Raw genomic sequence first — 23,426 nt, forward strand, 5'->3', positions numbered from 1 at the left:
CACACCAAAACTGCAGGCTAAATGCATCTTCTGGGGTTGGTTATGAAACAGCTGGTAGGTGAACTACCCCTGCTGGGACTACCAGAGGTCAACTCTATGTACAGTTTCCTCCTTTCAGAAGTCATAAGGCTTCAGTACTTTATAACCATGTACAGTAGGATCGGCAAGTAGCCTCACTGAAGAGTGTTTTTCTCTAGCTATATCAGCAAGGAATTGATTGGATTGTTTGGCAATAGCGGGAATTGGTTTGCATTTAGTACCGGGCTATGGGCTGATTTTGACCCTAGATTCTTAACTTACAGTTAATTTGACCTTGACCATGTATATTTCTGAACATAAACATCACTAATCTAGTAGTCAGAGGATGCCCACAGGGAGCTCTATTTCAGTCTGATTAACATGGATTATTACCACTTTCACTGAAACAGCAGAATGCAACTTTAGGTATTTTGGATATGCTTAGAGCCCCTGTGAGTTATTAGCTTTTCCTATCAACAGTATTTATGGCTGACATAAACACACATAAACACACACACACACACGAAAGAAGGATTATCCCTGCAAGCATATGGTTGGTGCCTTATCTGCAGCAAGGGGGATCAGAGTCTTGATTCATTTTCCCCTTCCTTGTCAAAGTGAGCTTTGCCTGAGGATTGTGCACCCTGATTCCCGTGACACACACACACACACACACACACACACACACACACACACACACACACACACACACACACACACACACACACACACACACACACACACACACACACACACACACACACACACACACACACACACACACACACACACACACACACACACACACACACACAGAGTTTGTGGGCATCTGTAAATAGTCTCTTATGTTCACCTTTATTTGTGGCCGGCTCTCTAAAGCTAGGCCATTACACAAATCTGTTCTAAAACACAAAGTGAATGCCAATAATAATCAACAAGCGCTTCCCTGGGGATTTCCTCTACCTCACGTAGTTCTTTGTTATGACCCCCAGGCTACTTCCCAACTTTATTTTAGCGCACCTGATCCACCATTTAATTGAATACAAATGGTAACTTTGGCAGTACACACAGCTGTAGGATACATTTCTGTTTTTAAATGTCTGTTTTGGCAGGTGTTTGTACTTCATCTTTAGAAAAGGATTTTAAGGCTTTGATTAGCATTGATGTTTTAATGAGAAGTGGCAGACCACAACGTGTTTCACATTTTAATGTTCTAACTCTCTGTCACTGTCTAGCAAATGTTTTGCTTACGAAAGTCGAACGGTGAAGACCGAAACCGTGAAAGACCCAGTCTTGGCTTTGGGACAACACATGTTTCTGTTTGGGGATCTATGTGGTGGCAGTTTCTTCTCTGGGGCCATTATGGTGTCTGCCTACATCAGGGTACTGTGTGGGGCCATTATGGTGTCTGCCTACATCAGGGTACTGTGTGGGGCCATTATGGTGTCTGCCTACATCAGGGTACTGTGTGGGACCATTATGGTGTCTGCCTACATCAGGGTACTGTGTGGGGCCATTATGGTGTCTGCCTACATCAGGGTACTGTGTGGGACCATTATGGTGTCTGCCTACATCAGGGTACTGTGCCTACATCAGGGGGACCATTATGGTGTCTGCCTACATCAGGGTACTGTGTGGGACCATTATGGTGTCTGCCTACATCAGGGTACTGTGTGGGACCATTATGGTGTCTGCCTACATCAGGGTACTGTGTGGGACCATTATGGTGTCTGCCTACATCAGGGTACTGTGTGGGACCATTATGGTGTCTGCCTACATCAGGGTACTGTGTGGGACCATTATGGTGTCTGCCTACATCAGGGTACTGTGTGGGACCATTATGGTGTCTGCCTACATCAGGGTACTGTGTGGGACCATTATGGTGTCTGCCTACATCAGGGTACTGTGTGGGACCATTATGGTGTCTGCCTACATCAGGGGTACTGTGTGGGACCATTATGGTGTCTGCCTGGGACCATTATGGTGTCTGTACATCAGGGTACTGTGTGGGACCATTATGGTGTCTGCCTACATCAGGGTACTGTGTGGGACCATTATGGTGTCTGCCTACATCAGGGTACTGTGTGGGACCATTATGGTGTCTGCCTACATCAGGGTACTGTGTGGGACCATTATGGTGTCTGCCTACATCAGGGTACTGTGTGGGACCATTATGGTGTCTGCCTACATCAGGGTACTGTGTGGGACCATTATGGTGTCTGCCTACATCAGGGTACTGTGTGGGACCATTATGGTGTCTGCCTACATCAGGGGTACTGTGTGGGACCATTATGGTGTCTGCCTACATCAGGGTACTGTGTGGGACCATTATGGTGTCTGCCTACATCAGGGTACTGTGTGGGACCATTATGGTGTCTGCCTACATCAGGGTACTGTGTGGGACCATTATGGTGTCTGCCTACATCAGGGTACTGTGTGGGACCATTATGGTGTCTGCCTACATCAGGGTACTGTGTGGGACCATTATGGTGTCTGCCTACATCAGGGTATGGGACCATTATGGTGTCTGCCTACATCAGGGTACTGTGTGGGACCATTATGGTGTCTGCCTACATCAGGGTACTGTGTGGGACCATTATGGTGTCTGCCTACATCAGGGTACTGTGTGGGACCATTATGGTGTCTGCCTACATCAGGGTATGGGACCATTATGGTGTCTGCCTACATCAGGGTACTGTGTGGGTGGGGACCATTATGGTGTCTGCCTACATCAGGGTACTGTGTGGGACCATTATGGTGTCTGCCTACATCAGGGTACTGTGTGGGACCATTATGGTGTCTGCCTACATCAGGGTACTGTGTGGGACCATTATGGTGTCTGCCTACATCAGGGTACTGTGTGGGACCATTATGGTGTCTGCCTACATCATGGGACCATTATGGGGTACATCAGGGTACTGTGTGGGACCATTATGGTGTCTGCCTACATCAGGGTACTGTGTGGGACCATTATGGTGTCTGCCTACATCAGGGTACTGTGTGGGACCATTATGGGGTACTGTGTGGGACCATTATGGTGTCTGCCTACATCAGGGTACTGTGTGGGACCATTATGGTGTCTGCCTACATCAGGGTACTGTGTGGGACCATTATGTGTCTGCCTACATCAGGGTACTGTGTGGGACCATTATGCTGTCTGCCTACATCAGGGTACTGTGTGGGGCCATTATGGTGTCTGCCTACATCAGGGTACTGTGTGGGGCCATTATGGTGTCTGCCTACATCAGGGTACTGTGTGGGGCCATTATGGTGTCTGCCTACATCAGGGTACTGTGTGGGACCATTATGCTGTCTGCATACCTCGGGGTACTCTGTGGGGACATTATAGTGTCTGCCTACATCAGGGTACTGTGTGGGGCCATTATGTTGTCTGCCTACATCAGGGTACTGTGTGGGGCCATTATGCTGTCTGCCTACATCAGGGTACTGTGTGGGGCCATTATGTTGTCTGCCTACATCAGGGTACTGTGTGGGGCCATTATGGTGTCTGCCTACATCATCATTATGTGTCTGGTACATGTGTGGGACCATTATGGTGTCTGCCTACATCAGGGTACTGTGTGGGGCCATTATGGTGTCTGCCTACATCAGGGTACTGTGTGGGACCATTATGGTGTCTGCCTACATCAGGGTACTGTGTGGGACCATTATGGTGTCTGCATCAGGGTACATCAGGGTACTGTGTGGGACCATTATGGTGTCTGCCTACATCAGGGTACTGTGTGGGACCATTATGGTGTCTGCCTACATCAGGGGTACTGTGTGGGACCATTATGGTGTCTGCCTACATCAGGGGTACTGTGTGGGACCATTATGGTGTCTGCCTACATCAGGGTACTGTGTGGGACCATTATGGTGTCTGCCTACATCAGGGTACTGTGTGGGACCATTATGGTGTCTGCCTACATCAGGGTACTGTGTGGGACCATTATGGTGTCTGCCTACATCAGGGTACCTACATGTGTGGGACCATTATGGTGTCTGCCTACATCAGGGTACTGTGTGGGACCATTATGGTGTCTGCCTACATCAGGGGTACTGTGTGGGGCCATTATGGTGTCTGCCTACATCAGGGTACTGTGTGGGACCATTATGCTGTCTGCCTACCTCAGGGTACTGTGTGGGGCCATTATGCTGTCTGCCTACCTCAGGGTACTGTGTGGGGCCATTATGGTGTCTGCCTACATCAGGGTACTGTGTGGGGCCATTATGGTGTCTGCCTACATCAGGGGTACTGTGTGGGGCCATTATGGTGTCTGCCTACATCAGGGTACTGTGTGGGACCATTATGCTGTCTGCATACCTCGGGGTACTCTGTGGGGACATTATAGTGTCTGCCTACATCAGGGTACTGTGTGGGGCCATTATGTTGTCTGCCTACATCAGGGTACTGTGTGGGGCCATTATGCTGTCTGCCTACATCAGGGTACTGTGTGGGGCCATTATGTTGTCTGCCTACATCAGGGTACTGTGTGGGGCCATCATGCTGTCTGCCTACATCAGGGTACTGTGTGGGGCCATTATGTTGTCTGCCTACATCAGGGTACTGTGTGGGGACATTATGGTGTCTGCCTACATTAGGGTACTGTGTGGGGCCAATATGTTGTCTGCCTACATCAGGGTACTGTGTGGGGCCAATATGTTGTCTGCCTACATCAGGGTACTGTGTGGGGCCATTATGTTGTCTGCCTCTGAAAAACACAAAGAAAGATGCCCAGGGTCCCTGCTCTTCTGCGTGACGTGCCTTAGGCAAGCTGTAAGGGGGCATGAGGACTGCAAATGTGGCCAGGGCCATAAATTGCCATGTCTGTACTGTGAGACGCCTAAGACAGGGAGACCGGACGGACAGCTGATCATCCTCGCATTGCAAGACCACGTGTAACAACACCTGCACAGGATCGGTACATCCGAGCATCACACCTGCGGGACAGGTACAGGATGGCAAGATACACCAGGAACGAACAATCCCTCCATCAGTGCTCAGACTGTCCGCAATAGGCTGAGAGAGGCTGGACTGAGGGCTTGTAGGCCTGTTGTAAGGCAGGTCCTCACCAGACATCACCGGCAACAACGTTCCCTATGGGCACAAACCCACCTTCGCTGGACCAGACAGGCCTGGCAAAAAGTGTTCTTCACTGACGAGTGGCGGTTTTGTCTCACCAGGGGTGATCGTTGGGTTCGCGTTTATTGTCGAATGAATGAGCATTACAACGAGGCATGTACTCTGGAGCAGGATCGATTTGGAGGTGTAGGGTCCGTTATGTTCTGAGGCGTTGTGTCACAGCATCATCGGACTGAGCTTGTTGTCATTGCAGGCAATCTCAACGCTGTGCGTTACAGGGAAGTCATCCTCCTCCCTCATCTGGTACCCTTCCTGCAGGCTCATCCTGACATGACCCTCCAGCATGACAATGCCACCAGCCATACTGCTCGTTCGGTGAGTGATTTCCTGCAAGACAGGAATGTCAGTGTTCTGCCATGGCCAGCGAAGAACTCTGATCTCAATCCCATTGAGCACGTCTGGGACCTGTTGGATCGGAGGGTGAGGACTAGGGACATCCCCCCCCCAGAAATGTCCTGGAACTTGCAGGTGGAATAGTGGGGTAACATCTCACAGCAAGAACTTGCAAATCTGGTGCAGTCCATGAGGAGGAGATGCACTGCAGTACTTAATGCAGCTGGTGGCCACACCAGATACTGACTTACTTTTGATTTTGACCCCCCTTTTGTTCAGGGACACACTATTCCATTTCTGTTAGTCACGTCTGTGGAACTTGTTCAGTTTATGTCTTGTTGAATCTTATGTTCAAACAAATATTTACACATTAAGTTTGCTGAAAATAAATGCAGTTGACAGTGAGAGGACGTTTCTTTTCTTTTTTTGCTGAGATTATATTTATTTTGTAGGCTAGACCACGGCCTGTATTGACCCCGTTCTGGGACCAGATCCAGACCGCAGTCCACCAGTTGAATATGGGGCATCTAGATTGTGCACAAAGCTCACAGGTGTGCACTTTTATGTTGGCACTAATGAGCAGAGGTCCCAGGTGCCAAGGGGGAAGTATTTGATTGTGGTTAGGAGGAAAAGGTTTAGCTGAAGTGTGTCGGTGTCTGTCAATGGCAGAGTGAGTGGGTGCAGCAACAGCTGTGACGGTGCTTGATCAAGGATTCACAGGCATTTGACACACACTCACAGACCCACACACTCACCTCACTCACTCGTCTGGCTGCAGTAGATACTGGCTCTTGAAACTCATAGCAGCTGTACATTTCCACGTTCTACATTTCTTTTTTTCCATCTTTTTAATTTGGTTTTGTTTTTTCAATGAGATTTGGGCATTTTTATGAACTATTCGGAACTTTGTTTTCTAAAAAACAAGAGAAAGAGGAGAAGTCAGCGAGAACACAGTTGTGTATAGAGCACTTTATATGGACTTTTGGAAAACTTCAATCTTCTCATGATTTTTGTCATTTGCACAAGGACCATTTCTATTCTAATGCTCTTATTTCGGTCCGTCGGGCGACATCCTGCATTAATATATTTAGCAGAATCTCTGTGACTTTTCCAGGCGATATCACACACCTGATAATACATATTGACTGGACTGTATTGGACAGAACTGAACAAAGAATTCTATTTTTGTTACGTTTTGAATGTTTTTGAACATTATTTGATGGGACCACAGTCTTTCAGTTAATACCTATTTATTGTTTTGAACCTGATCACCATGCTGGACACCAACCCGTCCCTTCACACAGACCCCACCTCTTTTGGGCACCCTCCAATCAGCAACAGCATGGATAAGCAACGCATACGATTGGAGTTAGAACGCCGGGCTTGTCAGAGCCTGAGGGAAGGTGGGATTCATATTACGCACACATACACACAAAATCTTTATAATAAGAGATGTGGAAGATGTGGTTTCGTTGATATCTTTGTTTGTATATATTTTGAAACAGATCTTTTTGATATAGCATCATTATGGATAATTATTTCCTTACTCTTCCTTACTTGGCTTTTGTTTCATAGCTCTCCACAAAACACACCCAGCTTTACAGTTGAGTTTTTCTCAGTGAATCGTGTGTATTGAGTGGGTGTCTGGTGAGTGGGTGTCTGGTGTCTTTTGGGCTGCTGGTCAGGTACTAAGTGGACCTTCTGGCCCCGGTACAGATGGGGCAGCGCCAGGACTCTGTGCCCAGTGGACAATGCTCAGGCACCTGTGGGTGCTGCCAGGGCCGTGACACCAACTGAGTTGGAGCAAAAAGAGCCTGAACAGACTTAGTCGTGACACACTGAGAATCTCACACTGACTTTTAGAGAAACATAAATGTGCTGTGAGGCAGATACGCTGGCCCACTGAGTTAAGGTGAGGAATACTGAGACTGATGAAGATACTGCGGATGCTGTGTTACACACAGAGACCGGTTTAGATACTAAGACATAGATGGACGCTGGGGGGGAAACAGGGACAGGCTTGAGACACTGCGATGGACTTGGAACCATTGAGACAGACTGTGATTTACCGAGAGGTTATTTGCACCGAGACGTACAGTCTTTCAGAGACACTGTATGATGTGGTAACCCAAAGGCACCTGCCTTGGCAGCCGGTTTGACTTCACAGCGTTTCAAAGGTAGACAGCATACCTTGGCCCTGATTGAGGAGGGTGTCTGTTCACATGTGTCCCCTCATTCAGCCAGGCCGAGCCCAGGCCTTAGATTTCTGCTTCGGAGCAGTTTGAGTGTCGGGTGATTTACAGTAATATTCCGTGTAACTCAACAGGCTGGGCCGGGCAGAGAGATAGAGTTCCCAGATATTACAGTGTGGTACACAAATAGAAACCAGCAGGGAGAGGATGGGTTTCATCTCAGGGTTGGGATGGAGGGAAGGGAAGGTTTTGGAAATATTCTCAAACAAGTAAACGATTGAATAGGCGATTGTAGAAAAAGTGCACAGGAAGTTTTGAAGTGACGCACAATACATCAATTGAGCACAAAGGGAGTTATGGAGAGGGACAGGTGGTAGTAAAATGTCATGTTCTCGTTTACATCACATTAAGTAAGGTACAGAGAATGGTAATGAATTCCAATTGTGACATTTCAGAGTGAGCATTTGCCTAGAAAATATTCTGTATAAAAGCACCTGGCATCATTCCCCTGTCGGTCCTTGGCACAACCAGCAAACCATCTGCCACTGGAAGAGTGTCTGTGATTGTGCCCCCCCCCCCCCCCGGGACTATTGGGAGTGCTACGGCAAGCGCCCATATAAGAGAGAAGAGGATGATTTGGCCCAGGCGGCGACAGCCAGGACTGTCAGAAATGTTGACGCTGGTCAGAGATGTGAAAAACCGTGGAGGCTGAGCTCGGAGAGACTGAGACCATGAGAAAGAAGTCCCACATCACCCACACTGATCTCACTCTGACCTATTAGTCAGTATGCTTCCCTGTGGTTCACATGCAGGTAGCAGACCAGCTAGAAACACAACTACATCAGGAGGTGCACACAAGCATCACTTTGTGTACAGTACAATGGACTGGTCCAACAATCATACTCTCACACATGAACACCAGGCCACATACTGTATGGCTATGTAGTATACTGTAACAGCTTAACTTCCCCTCACATGTACAGTATCACATCTCTAATTTCATGAAAACCACTTATGCGTGTACTGAGATGTCGGTTTACTTTACCTCACATCTGACAGGAATCACTTACATGAGTTCACTCAGCTCGCTGTGGCTGAAGTGTAAACACGGGATAGCCATGATGATGTGATGCAGAGAACGTGGTCTCCATCACTAGCTTTCTGTGTTCCTTCTATTGGTCCAGCTGAGGTTAGGCAGCTGTTAGCAAGACACATTTATTCATGTCACATACATTTAGTCAGTACAGAAGTGTTACCATTTATCTGTACATATACTCCTCTCAATATAACACCTCATTCTATTTTTGAATTGTGAGTGGTGAATGTGGGCCTTCCCGTTTTTACAAGAAGTCCTCTGTGCATTAGCATTGTTCAAGCCATGCGGAAGTGTCGCTCTCTCTATCTCTCTCTGTGTGGTAGAAGTTGTCAAAATGCGACAACCCGGCTGCTGTTTGAGTGTAGAAACAGGAAGCACGCATGTGTGTGACAGCGACCATCTGCCCGCTATTTCTCCTCCCTGCCTCTGATGATAACCTCTGTATCGGCCGTCAGACGACTCTGTGGGAGGAGAGAGCGAGGGCCAGAAGAGCAGTGAGTAGGGTACCCTTCAACTATTGCCTTCAACCTCTCAGAAAGATGCACTATATTAATTTACAACACGGCTGTTACCGGCCTTGTATTTCCTCCCAAGGAGAAGAGCACGGAGCGGAAACTGACTGTAGGGCGTTTGGGCTTTCACTATTGGTTGTTGCCCTGGCGGGTTCTGTCTGTAGTGTCCTCACCTGACCTCTTGCTGTCCCTCTTATGCAGTGCTCCAGCTCAAACTCCAGCAGAGACGGACCCGTGAGGAGCTGGTCAGTCAGGGGATCATGCCACGTAAGTAACTCTCTCCCGTCCGTCAAACTGCCTCGTCCCCAAACCAATCTCCCCTTCCTCTAGCTGCTACCTCACCTCATTAGCTTGCTTTTCAAAGTGAATGGATAGCTTTTGTTGACCTATCCTCACGCCCATAAGAATCAGTAAAGCTACTCCATTGTAGTCACCTTGCTTGTTTCATAACAGGCACTTAATATACGACAGTATAGTGTCTTACATGGCTTTCAATGCTTTGCTTCATGTTCTAAGGTTCTAGAGATACTGATCATTATGCATGTGGTTAAATCGTCTTTTTTTCTGAGAAATGTCATTGTCAGTCTCCAAAGCAAAGTGCGCCGAGCTTCTTCCTCTGCTTCTGACTTTTGAATTCTAAACTCATTCAGTGTGTACTGGGGTCTGTATGTTTAATTCATTGCCACATTTAATTTTGAGCTGTTACACTTGTTCTGTTCATTGCACAGTCGATGAATGTTTACATTACGAAGATAGACTTCCTCTCTGTTTCACACGAGTTAGTTCCAGGAACCTTTTTTTTTTAACCAATTTACATCCTCTAACTATATTTAGTACAATATCAGAATGCGCCACAGAACACATTCTGTTTGTTGTAAAATGCATGAAATTTGGTGTCAACGTAGTAAATACAGAGGACCTGTTCTATGCCCAAATATATGATTCAACTCATTGTTTGTGAACTACAGCTGTTTCTGTATTGTACTATGGACACATGGGGTTAACGTTTTTTTTTTACACATTTCATGAATAAAGTCATGTAAAGATGTTCAAATTATCAGATCTTAAAAGTTGTATAGATTGCCTAGACCTTATATTAGGGATGCATGATATATCGGTGAACATATCGCAATCGGCCGATATTAGCTAAGAATGCCGGTATTGGCCGATGTCTAGTTTAACGCCCGATGTACAAAACCGATATCAAAGCTGACGTGCATACCTATATAACCAAAGTACATGAAGTAATGACGCCACGTGAAATTTGGCGCAACACAGCATTCCTAAACTAGCCCACAATGTCTGCTGTGTGGAGCAAGTAGTCAAGTAGTCATTTGAAAGAGTAACAAATCGAAGGCGAAATCCATTCAAACCAAGACAATGGAATTCATTGCCCTTGACAATCAATCGTTCTCTGTCGTGGGTGATGTTGGCTTTCGCCGCCTGGTCAAGCACCGATTAACACGACCAAGTGCGCTATTTTTCAGATTTTGCCCTACTGGAGTTACACCGTTATAGCGTCACTGCTATTAGCTTCACAACATGCATACTATGGAACGCCATTTGGGTCTTTGCATGTCAGAAAAGATAGTAGCACCGTCAAAGCTGCACAAAAAAGTCAGCAAACACCTGACCACGAACGATGTATTTACAATACCGCGTTGGTAATAACGCATCATTTGTTTGACCGCAACTTCTTGGGTAGCTAGCTTTAGCTTGGTAAATAGCTCGCACCAATACAACCAGCCTGAAAACAATGACCAGTAAAAACTGCAATCATTTTCATTATTCTTAACAATGATTTAGGAATCCTTGTGAGTAGGTTTTTAGCTAGGTTGCCTCTTTGTTGTTCACCTATTGAAATTGAACTTCAGTTCATGAAAATAAATAAATAGCTAGCCAGCTACTTAACCCTGTTGCCCAAAGCTAACGTTATAAGCAGCCAGCTAGCTTCATCTGGTTAGTGAGGATTGACAGGACCGGGTTATGTGTTGTGAAGCTAGCCGCAATAAGGATTAGGCATAATAGTGGAATTTGCAGTTTGCCTTCAAAATAAAAGTATGTCATTGACAGTGATGCAAATTAATACAAGTAGTAGAATTATTCCTTTTATTTTGAAGGCTAACCGCAAAGTCCACTATTGTGGCTAATCCTTATTGTGGCTAGCTTCACATAGATGGGTCCGACGACCATTAATCAAATAAGAACTGTCTTATAAATTAGTTATTTTAGATGACACATAGCTATATAGTTAGTTAGCTAACTATAGCTACTGAAACAGGTTGTTGTGTTATTTGACATGTATCTTTTTGACACGCAAAGAACCAAACGGCGTTCCATAGAATCCCAATCACAGCCGGATATGTTACAGCCTGGATTAAAACCAGGGACTGTAGTGACGCCTCTTGCACTGAGATGCAGTGCCTTAGACCGCTGTGTCCGTGTGTGTGTGTGAACTATTTAACTGTACTATAATGCTTAAAAGGCAGCAAAAAACATTTAAATCTGTATCGGTTTTTTTTTTTTGCAAGGAAAATATTGGATATCGGTATCGGCCAAAAATGTAATATTGGTGCATCACATATTGATATATACAGTGGGGCAAAACAAGTATTTAGTCAGCCACCAATTGTGCAAGTTCTACCACTTAAAAAGATGAGAGTCCTGTAATTTTCATCATATCTACACTTCAACTATGACAGACAAAATGAGAAAGCAAAATCCAGAAAATCACATTATAGGATTTTTTAAGGAATTTATTTGCAAATTATGGTGGAAAATTAGTATTTGGTCAATAAAAAACAAGCAAGATTTCTGGCTCTCACAGACCTAACTTCTTCTTTAAGAGGCTCCTTTGTCCTCCACTCGTTACCTGTCTCTGTACCTGCAGACAGCAAGGGCGGTTCGTTGCTCCAGAGCCTTTCCGTTCACCTTCCCACTCCTGGGCCAGACTACACTTAATCATATGACCCACTGAAGAGATGAGTCTTCAGTAAAGACTTAAAGGTTGAGACCAAGTTTGTGTCTCTGACATGGGTAGGCAGACCGTTCCATAAAAATGGAGCTCTATAGGAGAAAGCCCTGCCTCCAGTTGTTTGCTTAGAAATTCTAGGGACAATTAGGAGGCCTGCGTCTTGTGACCGTAGCGTACGTGTAGGTATGTACGGCAGGACCAAATCAGAGAGATAGGTAGGAGCAAGCCCATGTAATGCTTTGTAGGTTAGCAGTAAAACCTTGAAATCAGCTTTGACAGGAAGCCTTTCAAAGATTTGACAGGAAGCCAGTGTAGAGAGGCTAGCACTGGAGTAATATGATCACATTTTTTGGTTCTAGTCAGGATTCTAGCAGCCGTATTTAGCACTAACTGAAGTTTATTTCGTGCTTTATCCGGGTAGCCGGAAAGTAGAGCATTGCAGTAGTCTAACCTAGAAGTGACAAAAGCATGGATTAATTTTTCTGCATCATTTTTGGACAGAAAGTTTCTGATTTTTGCAATGTTACGTAGATGGAAAAAAGCTGTCCTCGAAATGGTCTTGATATGTTCTTCAAAAGAGAGATCTGTACAACGATTAAGATTAATTGTCAGATTCAACAGAAGATCTCTTTGTTTCTTGGGACCTAGAACAAGCATCTCTGTTTTGTCAGAGTTTAAAAGTAGAAAGTTTGCAGCCATCCACTTCCTTATGTCTGAAACACATGCTCCTAGCAAGGGCAATTTTGGGGCTTCACCATGTTTCATTGAAATGTACAGCTGTGTGTCATCCGCATAGCAGTGAAAGTTAACATTATGTTTTCGAATAACATCCCCAAGAGGTAAAATATATAGTGAAAACAATTGTGGTCCTAAAACGGAACCTTGAGGAACACTAAAATTTGCAGTTGATTTGTCAGAGGACAAACCATTCACAGAGACAAACTGATATCTTTCCGACAGATAAGATCTAAACCAGGCCAGAACTTGTCCGTGTAGACCGATTTGGGTTTCCAATCTCTCCAAAAGAATGTGGTGATCGATGGTATCAAAAGCAGCACTACGGTCTAGGAGCACGAGGACAGATGCAGAGCCTCGGTCTGATGCCATTAAAATGTCATTTACCACCTTCACAAGTGACGTCTCAGTGCTATGATGGGGTCTAAAACCAGACTGAAGCATTTCGTATACATTGTTTGTCTTCAAAAGTATGTGCATCGGTGCTGATAGGTGTATAACATCGAGCATGAACAGCTATACAATCTCCATAGACAAACATTGTCAGTAGAATGGCCTTACTGAAGAGCTCAGTGACTTTCAACGTGGCACCGTCATAGGATGCCACCTTCCCAACAAATCAGTTCGTCAAAGTTCTACCTTGCTAGAGCTGCCTCGGTCAACTGTAAATGCTGTTATTGTGAAATGGGAAATTCTAAGCGCAACAACGACTGAGCCACTAAGTGGTAGTTCACACAAGCTCACAGAACGGGACCGCCGAGTGCTGAAGTGCGCAGCACGTAAATATAATCTGTCCTTGGTAAGAACGCTACTTGCCCAAATGGATAGTGCCCATTAGTTGCAGTGAAGTGAAATCTTAATGCTACACCATACAATGACATTCTAGACAAAACTGTGCTTCTAACTTTGTGCCAACAGTTTGCGGAAGACCCTTTCCTGTTTCAGCATGACAATGTCCCCGTGCATAAAGCGAGGTCCGTAAAGAAATGGTTTGTCGAGATCGGTGTGGAAGAACTTGACTGGCCTGCACAGAGCCCTGACCTCAACCCTATTGAACACCTTTGGGATGAATTAGAATGCAGACTGCGAGCCATTCCTTATCAGCCACAAGACCCCACTAATGCTCTTGTGGCTGAATGGAATCAAGTCCCCACAGCAATGTTCCAACATTTAGTGGAAAACCTTCCCAGAAGCGTGGAGGCTGTAATAGCAGTAAAGGGAGGTCCAACTCCATATTAATGCCCATGATTTTGGAAGGAGATGTTTGACGAGCGGATGTCCACATATACAGTGCATTCAGAAAGTATATAGACCCCTTGACTTTTTCCACATTTTGTTACGTTACAGCCTTATTCTAAAATTGATTAAAACAATTGTTTCCCTCATCAATCTACACGTTTACCTCATCAATCTACACAACCACCCAATTTATTCAAAATTAAAAAACGGAAATATCTCATTTACATAAGTATTCAGACCCTTTACTCAGTACTTAGTGGGTATGATGCTACAAGCTTGGCACACCTGTATTTGGGGAGTTTCTCCCATTCTTCTTTCCAGAGCTTCTCAAGCTCTGTCAGGTTGGATGGGGAGCATCGCTGCACAGCTATTTTCAGGTCCAAAAAGTGCTGTAATTTCTTAACAGTTCACCCGATATGGATGAAAATATCCTCAAGTGAAAGCTGACAGTCTGCACTTTAACCGTATAGTCATTTGTATCATTTCAAATCCAAAGTGCATAGAGAGTATAGAGCCAAAATAAGAAAACATGCTTCACTGTCCCAGTAATTACGGAGGGCACTGTATATACAGTACCAAAAATGAAGATCTGATCATTTGAACAAGACATGAACTCCATGTGTCCAAAGGCTAAATATAGTACAATATCAAAACCTCATATTGTAGACAAATGCTTTGGCCGGTAAAAAATGTCCATCAGTAAGCTCAGAGAACAAGCGAACCAAAGGAAATTGTACATTTCCGTTATGGACATGAATGGTTTCAATCCGATTGGGTTTATGAGTAATAAACCCGTAGCAGACATGTTTTTCTTTTGGCATTTCATTCATTGTCTTATGGTTTGACACAGACCACCTTAGTGTTTAGACAATTATTTAACAATGCCTATTGTCCATGCTTTTGGAGTATTAGAGAAGAAACTCATTCAAATCGACTCCTCTATTAGTAATGTGGAGACAAAGGGTGCTGTTGAATTTAGTCACACTCTGTTCAGACCGTGTGTAGTGGCTGTCAGACTTGGCTAGAGTAGTCATTTGTGTTGTCGTCTTCAATGTCTTCCATCCCTGGGCACTCTTCATGAACCTTTGCTGGTAACAGGTGAAACGGCACACAGTGTTGTGTGCAGTGGGATTGAATTCAATGTGCGGCCAACACAAAAAAGGCTTGCATTTCCTTCTACTACTAACAGCCCTGATACGTTGGAAAGCACAGTCAAGAAATATTCTGAGTGGTTAAAATGCAACCGTGTTAGACAGTCACAGTAGCAGCTTTGTTGGGCTGTATTGCTCAACCTTATTATATCTGCTATTGCTGCTTCTCTGTTATGTTTACTTCTCCTTTCTTATGTTGATCAGAAGAGAACCCCAGTCTGCATAGGGCCAGACTAAGCAACAAGGCCAGGGTCTCATTCAACATAAGAGAGGGAGGATGTTGGATAGAGTGCAGAGGGTATGAGGAGATGGCAGAGAACTGGAGAGGAGAGTGTGTGAGGAGATGGCAGAGAACAGGAGAGGAGAGTGTGAGAGGAGATGGCACAGAACAGGAGAGGAGAGGGTGTGAGAAGATGGCAGAGAACAGGAGAGGAGAGGGTGTGAGATGGCAGAGAACAGGAGAGGAGAGGGTGTGAGGAGATGGCAGAGAACAGGAGAGGAGAGTGTGAGAGGAGATGGCAGAGAACAGGAGAGGAGAGTGTGAGAGGAGATGGCAGAGAACAGGAGAGGAGAGTGTGAGAGGAGATGGCAGAGAACTGGAGAGGAGAGTGTGAGAGGAGATGGCAGAGAACTGGAGAGGAGAGTGTGAGAGGAGATGGCAGAGAACAGGAGAGGAGAGTGTGAGAGGAGATGGCAGAGAACAGGAGATGAGAGGGTGTGAGGAGATGGCAGAGAACAGGAGAGGAGAGGGTGTGAGGAGATGGTAGAGAACAGGAGATGAGAGGGTGAGAGGAGATGGCAGAGAACAGGAGATGAGAGGGTGTGAGGAGATGGCAGAGAACAGGAGAGGAGAGTGTGAGAGGAGATGGCAGAGAACAGGAGAGGAGAGGGTGTGAGATGGCAGAGAACTGGAGAGGAGAGTGTGTGAGGAGATGGCAGAGAACAGGAGAGGAGAGGGTGTGAGGAGATGGCAGAGAACAGGAGAGGAGAGTGTGAGAGGAGATGGCAGAGAACAGGAGATGAGAGGGTGTGAGGAGATGGCAGAGAACAGGAGAGGAGAGTGTGAGAGGAGATGGCAGAGAACAGGAGAGGAGAGTGTGAGAGGAGATGGCAGAGAACGGTGGAGGAGAGGGTGTGAGGAGATGGCAGAGAACAATGGAGGAGAGGAGAGGGTGTGAGGAGATGGCAGAGAACAGTGGAGGAGAGGGTGTGAGGAGATGGCAGAGAACAGTGGAGGAGAGGGTGTGAGGAGATGGCAGAGAACAATGGAGGAGAGGAGAGGGTATGAGGAGATGGCAGAGAACAATGGAGGAGAGGAGAGGGTGTGAGGAGATGGCAGAGAACAGTGGAGGAGAGGAGAGGGTGTGAGGAGATGGCAGAGAACAGGAGAGGAGAGGGCAGAGAACAGGAGAGGAGAGGGCAGAGAACAGGAGAGGAGAGGGTGTGAGGAGAGGGTAGAGAGCAGGAGAGGGTGAGAGGAGAGGCTGTGAGGAGATGACAGAGAACAGGAGAGGAGAGGCTGTGAGGAGATGGCAGAGAACAGGAGAGGAGAGGAGAGGGTATATAACAGTAGAGGAGAGGGTGCGAGGAGAGGGCAGAGAACAGGAGAGGAGAGGGTGTGAGGAGAGGGTAGAGAACAGGAGAGGAGAGGGTGTGAGGAGAGGGCAGAGAACAGGAGAGGAGAGGGTGTGAGGAGAGGGCAGAGAACAGGAGAGGAGAGGGTGTGAGGAGAGGGTAGAGAGCAGGAGAGGGTGAGAGGAGAGGTTGTGAGGAGATGGCAGAGAACAGGAGAGGAGAGGGTATATAACAGTAGAGGAGAGGGTGCGAGGAGAGGGCAGAGAACAGGAGAGGAGAGGGTGTGAGGAGAGGGTAGAGAACAGGAGAGGAGAGGGTGTGAGGAGAGGGCAGAGAACAGGAGAGGAGAGGGTGTGAGGAGAGGGCAGAGAACAGGAGAGGAGAGGGTGTGAGGAGAGGGTAGAGAGCAGGAGAGGGTGAGAGGAGAGGTTGTGAGGAGATGGCAGAGAACAGGAGAGGAGAGGGTATATAACAGTAGAGGAGAGGGTGCGAGGAGAGGGCAGAGAACAGGAGAGGAGAGGGTGTGAGGAGAGGGTAGAGAACAGGAGAGGAGAGGGTGTGAGGAGAGGGTAGAGAACAGGAGAGGAGAGGGTGTGAGGAGAGGGTAGAGAACAGGAGAGGAGAGGGTGTGAGGAGAGGGCAGAGAACAGGAGAGGAGAGGGTGTGAGGAGAGGGTAGAGAGCAGGAGAGGGTGAGAGGAGAAGGCAGAGAACAGTAGAGGATATGGTATAGAACAGTAGAGGATATGGTAGAGAAGAGGAGAGGGTGAGAGGAGATGGCATAGAACAGTAGAGGGGATGGCGGAGAACAGTAGAGGGGATGGCGGAGAACAGTAGAGGGGATGGCGGAGAACAGTAGAGGGGATGGCGGAGAACAGTAGAGGGGATGGCGGAGAACAGTAGAGGGGATGGCGGAGAACAGTAGAGGGGATGGCGGAGAACAGTAGAGGGGATGGCGGAGAACAGTAGAGGGGATGGCGGAGATGGCGGAGAACAGTAGAGGAGATGGTAGAGAACAGTAGAGGAGATGGTAGAGAACAGTAGAGGAGATGGTAGAGAACAGTAGAGGAGATGGTAGAGAACAGTAGAGGAGATGGTAGAGAACAGTAGAGGAGATGGTAGAGAACAGTAGAGGAGATGGTAGAGAACAGTAGAGGAGATGGTAGAGAGCAGATGGCAGAGAACAGGAGAGGAGACGGTGTGAGGAGATGGCAGAGAACAGGAGAGGAGACGGTGTGAGGAGAGGGTAGAGAACAGGAGAGGAGAGGGTGTGAGGAGAGGGTAGAGAACAGGAGAGGAGAGGGTGTGAGGAGAGGGTAGAGAACAGGAGAGGAGAGGGTGTGAGGAGAGGGCAGAGAACAGGAGAGGAGAGGGTGTGAGGAGAGGGTAGAGAGCAGGAGAGGGTGAGAGGAGAGGCTGTGAGGAGAAGGCAGAGAACAGTAGAGGATATGGTATAGAACAGTAGAGGATATGGTAGAGAAGAGGAGAGGGTGAGAGGAGATGGCATAGAACAGTAGAGGGGATGGCGGAGAACAGTAGAGGGGATGGCGGAGAACAGTAGAGGGGATGGCGGAGAACAGTAGAGGGGATGGCGGAGAACAGTAGAGGGGATGGCGGAGAACAGTAGAGGGGATGGCGGAGAACAGTAGAGGGGATGGCGGAGAACAGTAGAGGGGATGGCGGAGAACAGTAGAGGGGATGGCGGAGAACAGTAGAGGGGATGGCGGAGATGGCGGAGAACAGTAGAGGAGATGGTAGAGAACAGTAGAGGAGATGGTAGAGAACAGTAGAGGAGATGGTAGAGAACAGTAGAGGAGATGGTAGAGAACAGTAGAGGAGATGGTAGAGAACAGTAGAGGAGATGGTAGAGAACAGTAGAGGAGATGGTAGAGAACAGTAGAGGAGATGGTAGAGAGCAGATGGCAGAGAACAGGAGAGGAGACGGTGTGAGGAGATGGCAGAGAACAGGAGAGGAGACGGTGTGAGGAGATGGCAGAGAACAGGAGAGGAGACGGTGTGAGGAGATGGCAGAGAACAGGAGAGGAGACGGTGTGAGGAGATGGCAGAGAACAGTAGAGGAGATGATAGAGAGCAGGAGAGGGTGAGAGGAGATGGCAGAGAACAGTGGAGGAGAGGGTGTGAGGAGATGGCAGAGAACAGTAGAGGAGATGATAGAGAGCAGGAGAGGGTGAGAGGAGATGGCAGAGAACAGTGGAGGAGAGGGTGTGAGGAGATGGCAGAGAACAGTAGATGAGATGGTAGAGAGCAGAGAACAGTGGAGGAGAGGAGAGGGTGTGAGGAGATGGCAGAGAACAGTGGAGGAGAGGGTGTGAGGAGATGGCAGAGAACAGTAGAGGAGATGATAGAGAGCAGGAGAGGGTGAGAGGAGATGGCAGAGAACAGTGGAGGAGAGGGTGTGAGGAGATGGCAGAGAACAGTGGAGGAGAGGAGAGGGCAGAGAACAGTGGAGGAGAGGAGAGGGTGTGAGGAGATGGCAGAGAACAGTAGATGAGATGGTAGAGAGCAGGAGAGGGTGTGAGGAGATGGCAGAGAACAGTGGAGGAGAGGAGAGGGTGTGAGGAGAGGGCAGAGAACAGTGGAGGAGAGGGTGTGAGGAGATGGCAGAGAACAGTGGAGGAGAGGGTGAGGAGATGGCAGAGAACAGTAGATGAGATGGTAGAGAGCATGAGAGGGTGAGAGGAGATGGCAGAGAACAGTGGAGGAGAGGGTGTGAGGAGATGGCAGAGAACAGTGGAGGAGAGGGTGAGGAGATGGCAGAGAACAGTAGATGAGATGGTAGAGAGCATGAGAGGGTGAGAGGAGATGGCAGAGAACAGTGGAGGAGAGGGTGAGAGGAGATGGCAGAGAACAGTGGAGGAGAGGGTGAGAGGAGATGGCAGAGAACAGTGGAGGAGAGGGTGAGAGGAGATGGCAGAGAACAGTGGAGGAGAGGGTGAGAGGAGATGGCAGAGAACAGTGGAGGAGAGAGTGAGAGGAGATTTGCAGAGAACAGTGGAGGAGACGGTGTGAGGAGATGGCAGAGAACAGTAGAGGAGATGATAGAGAGCAGGAGAGGGTGAGAGGAGATGGCAGAGAACAGTGGAGGAGAGGGTGTGAGGAGATGGCAGAGAACAGTAGATGAGATGGTAGAGAGCATGAGAGGGTGAGAGGAGATGGCAGAGAACAGTGGAGGAGAGGGTGTGAGGAGATGACAGAGAACAGTAGATGAGATGGTGGAGAGCATGAGAGGGTGAGAGGAGATGGCAGAGAACAGTGGAGGAGAGGGTGTGAGGAGATGGCAGAGAACAGTGGAGGAGAGGGTGAGAGGAGATGGCAGAGAACAGTGGAGGAGAGGGTGTGAGGAGATGGCAGAGAACAGTGGAGGAGAGGGTATGAGGAGATGGCAGAGAACAGTGGAGGAGAGGGTGTGAGGAGATGGCAGAGAACAGTGGAGGAAAGGGTGTGAGATGGCAGAGAACAGTAGATGAGATGGTAGAGAGCGGGAGAGGGTGTGAGGAGATGGCAGAGAACAGTGGAGGAGAGGAGAGGGTGTGAGGAGAGGGCAGAGAACAGTGGAGGAGAGGGTGTGAGGAGATGGCAGAGAACAGTGGAGGAGAGGGTGAGGAGTTGGCAGAGAACAGTGGAGGAGAGGGTGAGGAGATGGCAGAGAACAGTAGATGAGATGGTAGAGAGCATGAGAGGGTGAGAGGAGATGGCAGAGAACAGTGGAGGAGAGGGTGAGAGGAGATGGCAGAGAACAGTAGATGAGATGGTAGAGAGCATGAGAGGGTGTGAGGAGATGGCAGAGAACAGTGGAGGAGAGGGTGTGAGGAGATGGCAGAGAACAGTGGAGGAGAGGGTGAGGAGATGGCAGAGAACAGTAGATGAGATGGTAGAGAGCATGAGAGGGTGAGAGGAGATGGCAGAGAACAGTGGAGGAGAGGGTGAGAACAGGAGATGGCAGAGAACAGTGGAGGAGAGGGTGAGAGGAGATGGCAGAGAACAGTGGAGGAGAGGGTGAGAGGAGATGGCAGAGAACAGTGGAGGAGAGGGTGAGAGGAGATGGCAGAGAACAGTGGAGGAGAGGGTGTGAGGAGATGGCAGAGAACAGTAGATGAGATGGTAGAGAGCGTGAGAGGGTGAGAGGAGATGGCAGAGAACAGTGGAGGAGAGGGTGAGAGGAGATGGCAGAGAACAGTGGAGGAGAGGGTGAGAGGAGATGGCAGAGAACAGTGGAGGAGAGGGTGAGAGGAGATGGCAGAGAACAGTGGAGGAGAGGGTGAGAGGAGATGGCAGAGAACAGTGGAGGAGATGAGGAGATTTGCAGAGAACAGTGGAGGAGACGGTGTGAGGAGATGGCAGAGAACAGTAGAGGAGATGATAGAGAGCAGGAGAGGGTGAGAGGAGATGGCAGAGAACAGTGGAGGAGAGGGTGTGAGGAGATGGCAGAGAACAGTAGATGAGATGGTAGAGAGCATGAGAGGGTGAGAGGAGATGGCAGAGAACAGTGGAGGAGAGGGTGTGAGATGGCAGAGAACAGTAGATGAGATGGTGGAGAGCATGAGAGGGTGAGAGGAGATGGCAGAGAACAGTGGAGGAGAGGGTGTGAGGAGATGGCAGAGAACAGTGGAGGAGAGGGTGAGAGGAGATGGCAGAGAACAGTGGAGGAGAGGGTGTGAGGAGATGGCAGAGAACAGTGGAGGAGAGGGTATGAGGAGATGGCAGAGAACAGTGGAGGAGAGGGTGTGAGGAGATGGCAGAGAACAGTGGAGGAGAGGGTGTGAGGAGATGGCAGAGAACAGTAGATGAGATGGTAGAGAGCGGGAGAGGGTGTGAGGAGATGGCAGAGAACAGTGGAGGAGAGGAGAGGGTGTGAGGAGAGGGCAGAGAACAGTGGAGGAGAGGGTGTGAGGAGATGGCAGAGAACAGTGGAGGAGAGGGTGAGGAGATGGCAGAGAACAGTGGAGGAGAGGGTGAGGAGATGGCAGAGAACAGTAGATGAGATGGTAGAGAGCATGAGAGGGTGAGAGGAGATGGAAGAGAACAGTGGAGGAGAGGGTGAGAGGAGATGGCAGAGAACAGTAGATGAGATGGTAGAGAGCATGAGAGGGTGTGAGGAGATGGCAGAGAACAGTGGAGGAGAGGGTGTGAGGAGATGGCAGAGAACAGTGGAGGAGAGGGTGAGGAGATGGCAGAGAACAGTAGATGAGATGGTAGAGAGCATGAGAGGGTGAGAGGAGATGGCAGAGAACAGTGGAGGAGAGGGTGAGAGGAGATGGCAGAGAACAGTGGAGGAGAGGGTGAGAGGAGATGGCAGAGAACAGTGGAGGAGAGGGTGAGAGGAGATGGCAGAGAACAGTGGAGGAGAGGGTGAGAGGAGATGGCAGAGAACAGTGGAGGAGAGGGTGAGAGGAGATGGCAGAGAACAGTGGAGGAGAGGGTGAGAGGAGATGGCAGAGAACAGTGGAGGAGAGGGTGAGAGGAGATGGCAGAGAACAGTGGAGGAGAGGGTCTGAGGAGATGGCAGAGAACAGTAGATGAGATGGTAGAGAGCAGGAGAGGGTGTGAGGAGATGGCAGAGAACAGTGGAGGAGAGGAGAGGGTGTGAGGAGAGGGCAGAGAACAGTGGAGGAGAGGGTGTGAGGAGATGGCAGAGAACAGTAGATGAGATGGTAGAGAGCAGGAGAGGGTGTGAGGAGATGGCAGAGAACAGTGGAGGAGAGGGTGAGAGGAGATGGCAGAGAACAGTGGAGGAGAGAGTGAGAGGAGATTTGCAGAGAACAGTGGAGGAGACGGTGTGAGGAGATGGCAGAGAACAGGAGAGGAGACGGTGTGAGGAGATGGCAGAGAACAGTAGAGGAGATGATAGAGAGCAGGAGAGGGTGAGAGGAGATGGCAGAGAACAGTGGAGGAGATGGTGAGGGTGTGAGGAGATGGCAGAGAACAGTAGATGAGATGGTAGAGAGCAGGAGAGGGTGTGAGGAGATGGCAGAGAACAGTGGAGGAGAGGAGAGGGTGTGAGGAGAGGGCAGAGAACAGTGGAGGAGAGGGTGTGAGGAGATGGCAGAGAACAGTGGAGGAGAGGGTGAGGAGATGGCAGAGAACAGTAGATGAGATGGTAGAGAGCATGAGAGGGTGAGAGGAGATGGCAGAGAACAGTGGAGGAGAGGGTGTGAGGAGATGGCAGAGAACAGTGGAGGAGAGGGTGAGGAGATGGCAGAGAACAGTAGATGAGATGGTAGAGAGCATGAGAGGGTGAGAGGAGATGGCAGAGAACAGTGGAGGAGAGGGTGAGAGGAGATGGCAGAGAACAGTGGAGGAGAGGGTGAGAGGAGATTGCAGAGAACAGTGGAGGAGAGGGTGAGAGGAGATGGCAGAGAACAGTGGAGGAGAGGGTGAGAGGAGATGGCAGAGAACAGTGGAGGAGAGGGTGAGAGGAGATGGCAGAGAACAGTGGAG

The 23,426-nt window shown here is 48.5% G+C and overlaps 1 protein-coding gene across 8 annotated transcripts in view; it reads left to right on the forward strand.

Annotated features, from left to right (window-relative positions):
- Positions 1 to 23,426, forward strand: part of LOC124015401 (myocardin-related transcription factor A-like) — a 62,671-nt gene that overhangs the window by 14,875 nt on the left and 24,370 nt on the right. For 4 of the 8 annotated variants that reach the window (XM_046330564.1, XM_046330563.1, XM_046330568.1 and 1 more), the window contains one exon: positions 9,496 to 9,561. In XM_046330564.1, the coding sequence (XP_046186520.1) occupies positions 9,496 to 9,561 (66 nt within the window). Of the gene's footprint in view, positions 1 to 6,293; positions 6,898 to 9,145; positions 9,286 to 9,306; positions 9,404 to 9,495; positions 9,562 to 23,426 lie in introns of those variants that run through there. The other 4 variants (XM_046330567.1, XM_046330570.1, XM_046330571.1 and 1 more) reach the window with 4 other exon arrangements.

The sequence above is a fragment of the Oncorhynchus gorbuscha genome, linkage group LG26 (assembly GCF_021184085.1).
Source record: "Oncorhynchus gorbuscha isolate QuinsamMale2020 ecotype Even-year linkage group LG26, OgorEven_v1.0, whole genome shotgun sequence".
Lineage (NCBI taxonomy): Eukaryota > Metazoa > Chordata > Actinopteri > Salmoniformes > Salmonidae > Oncorhynchus > Oncorhynchus gorbuscha.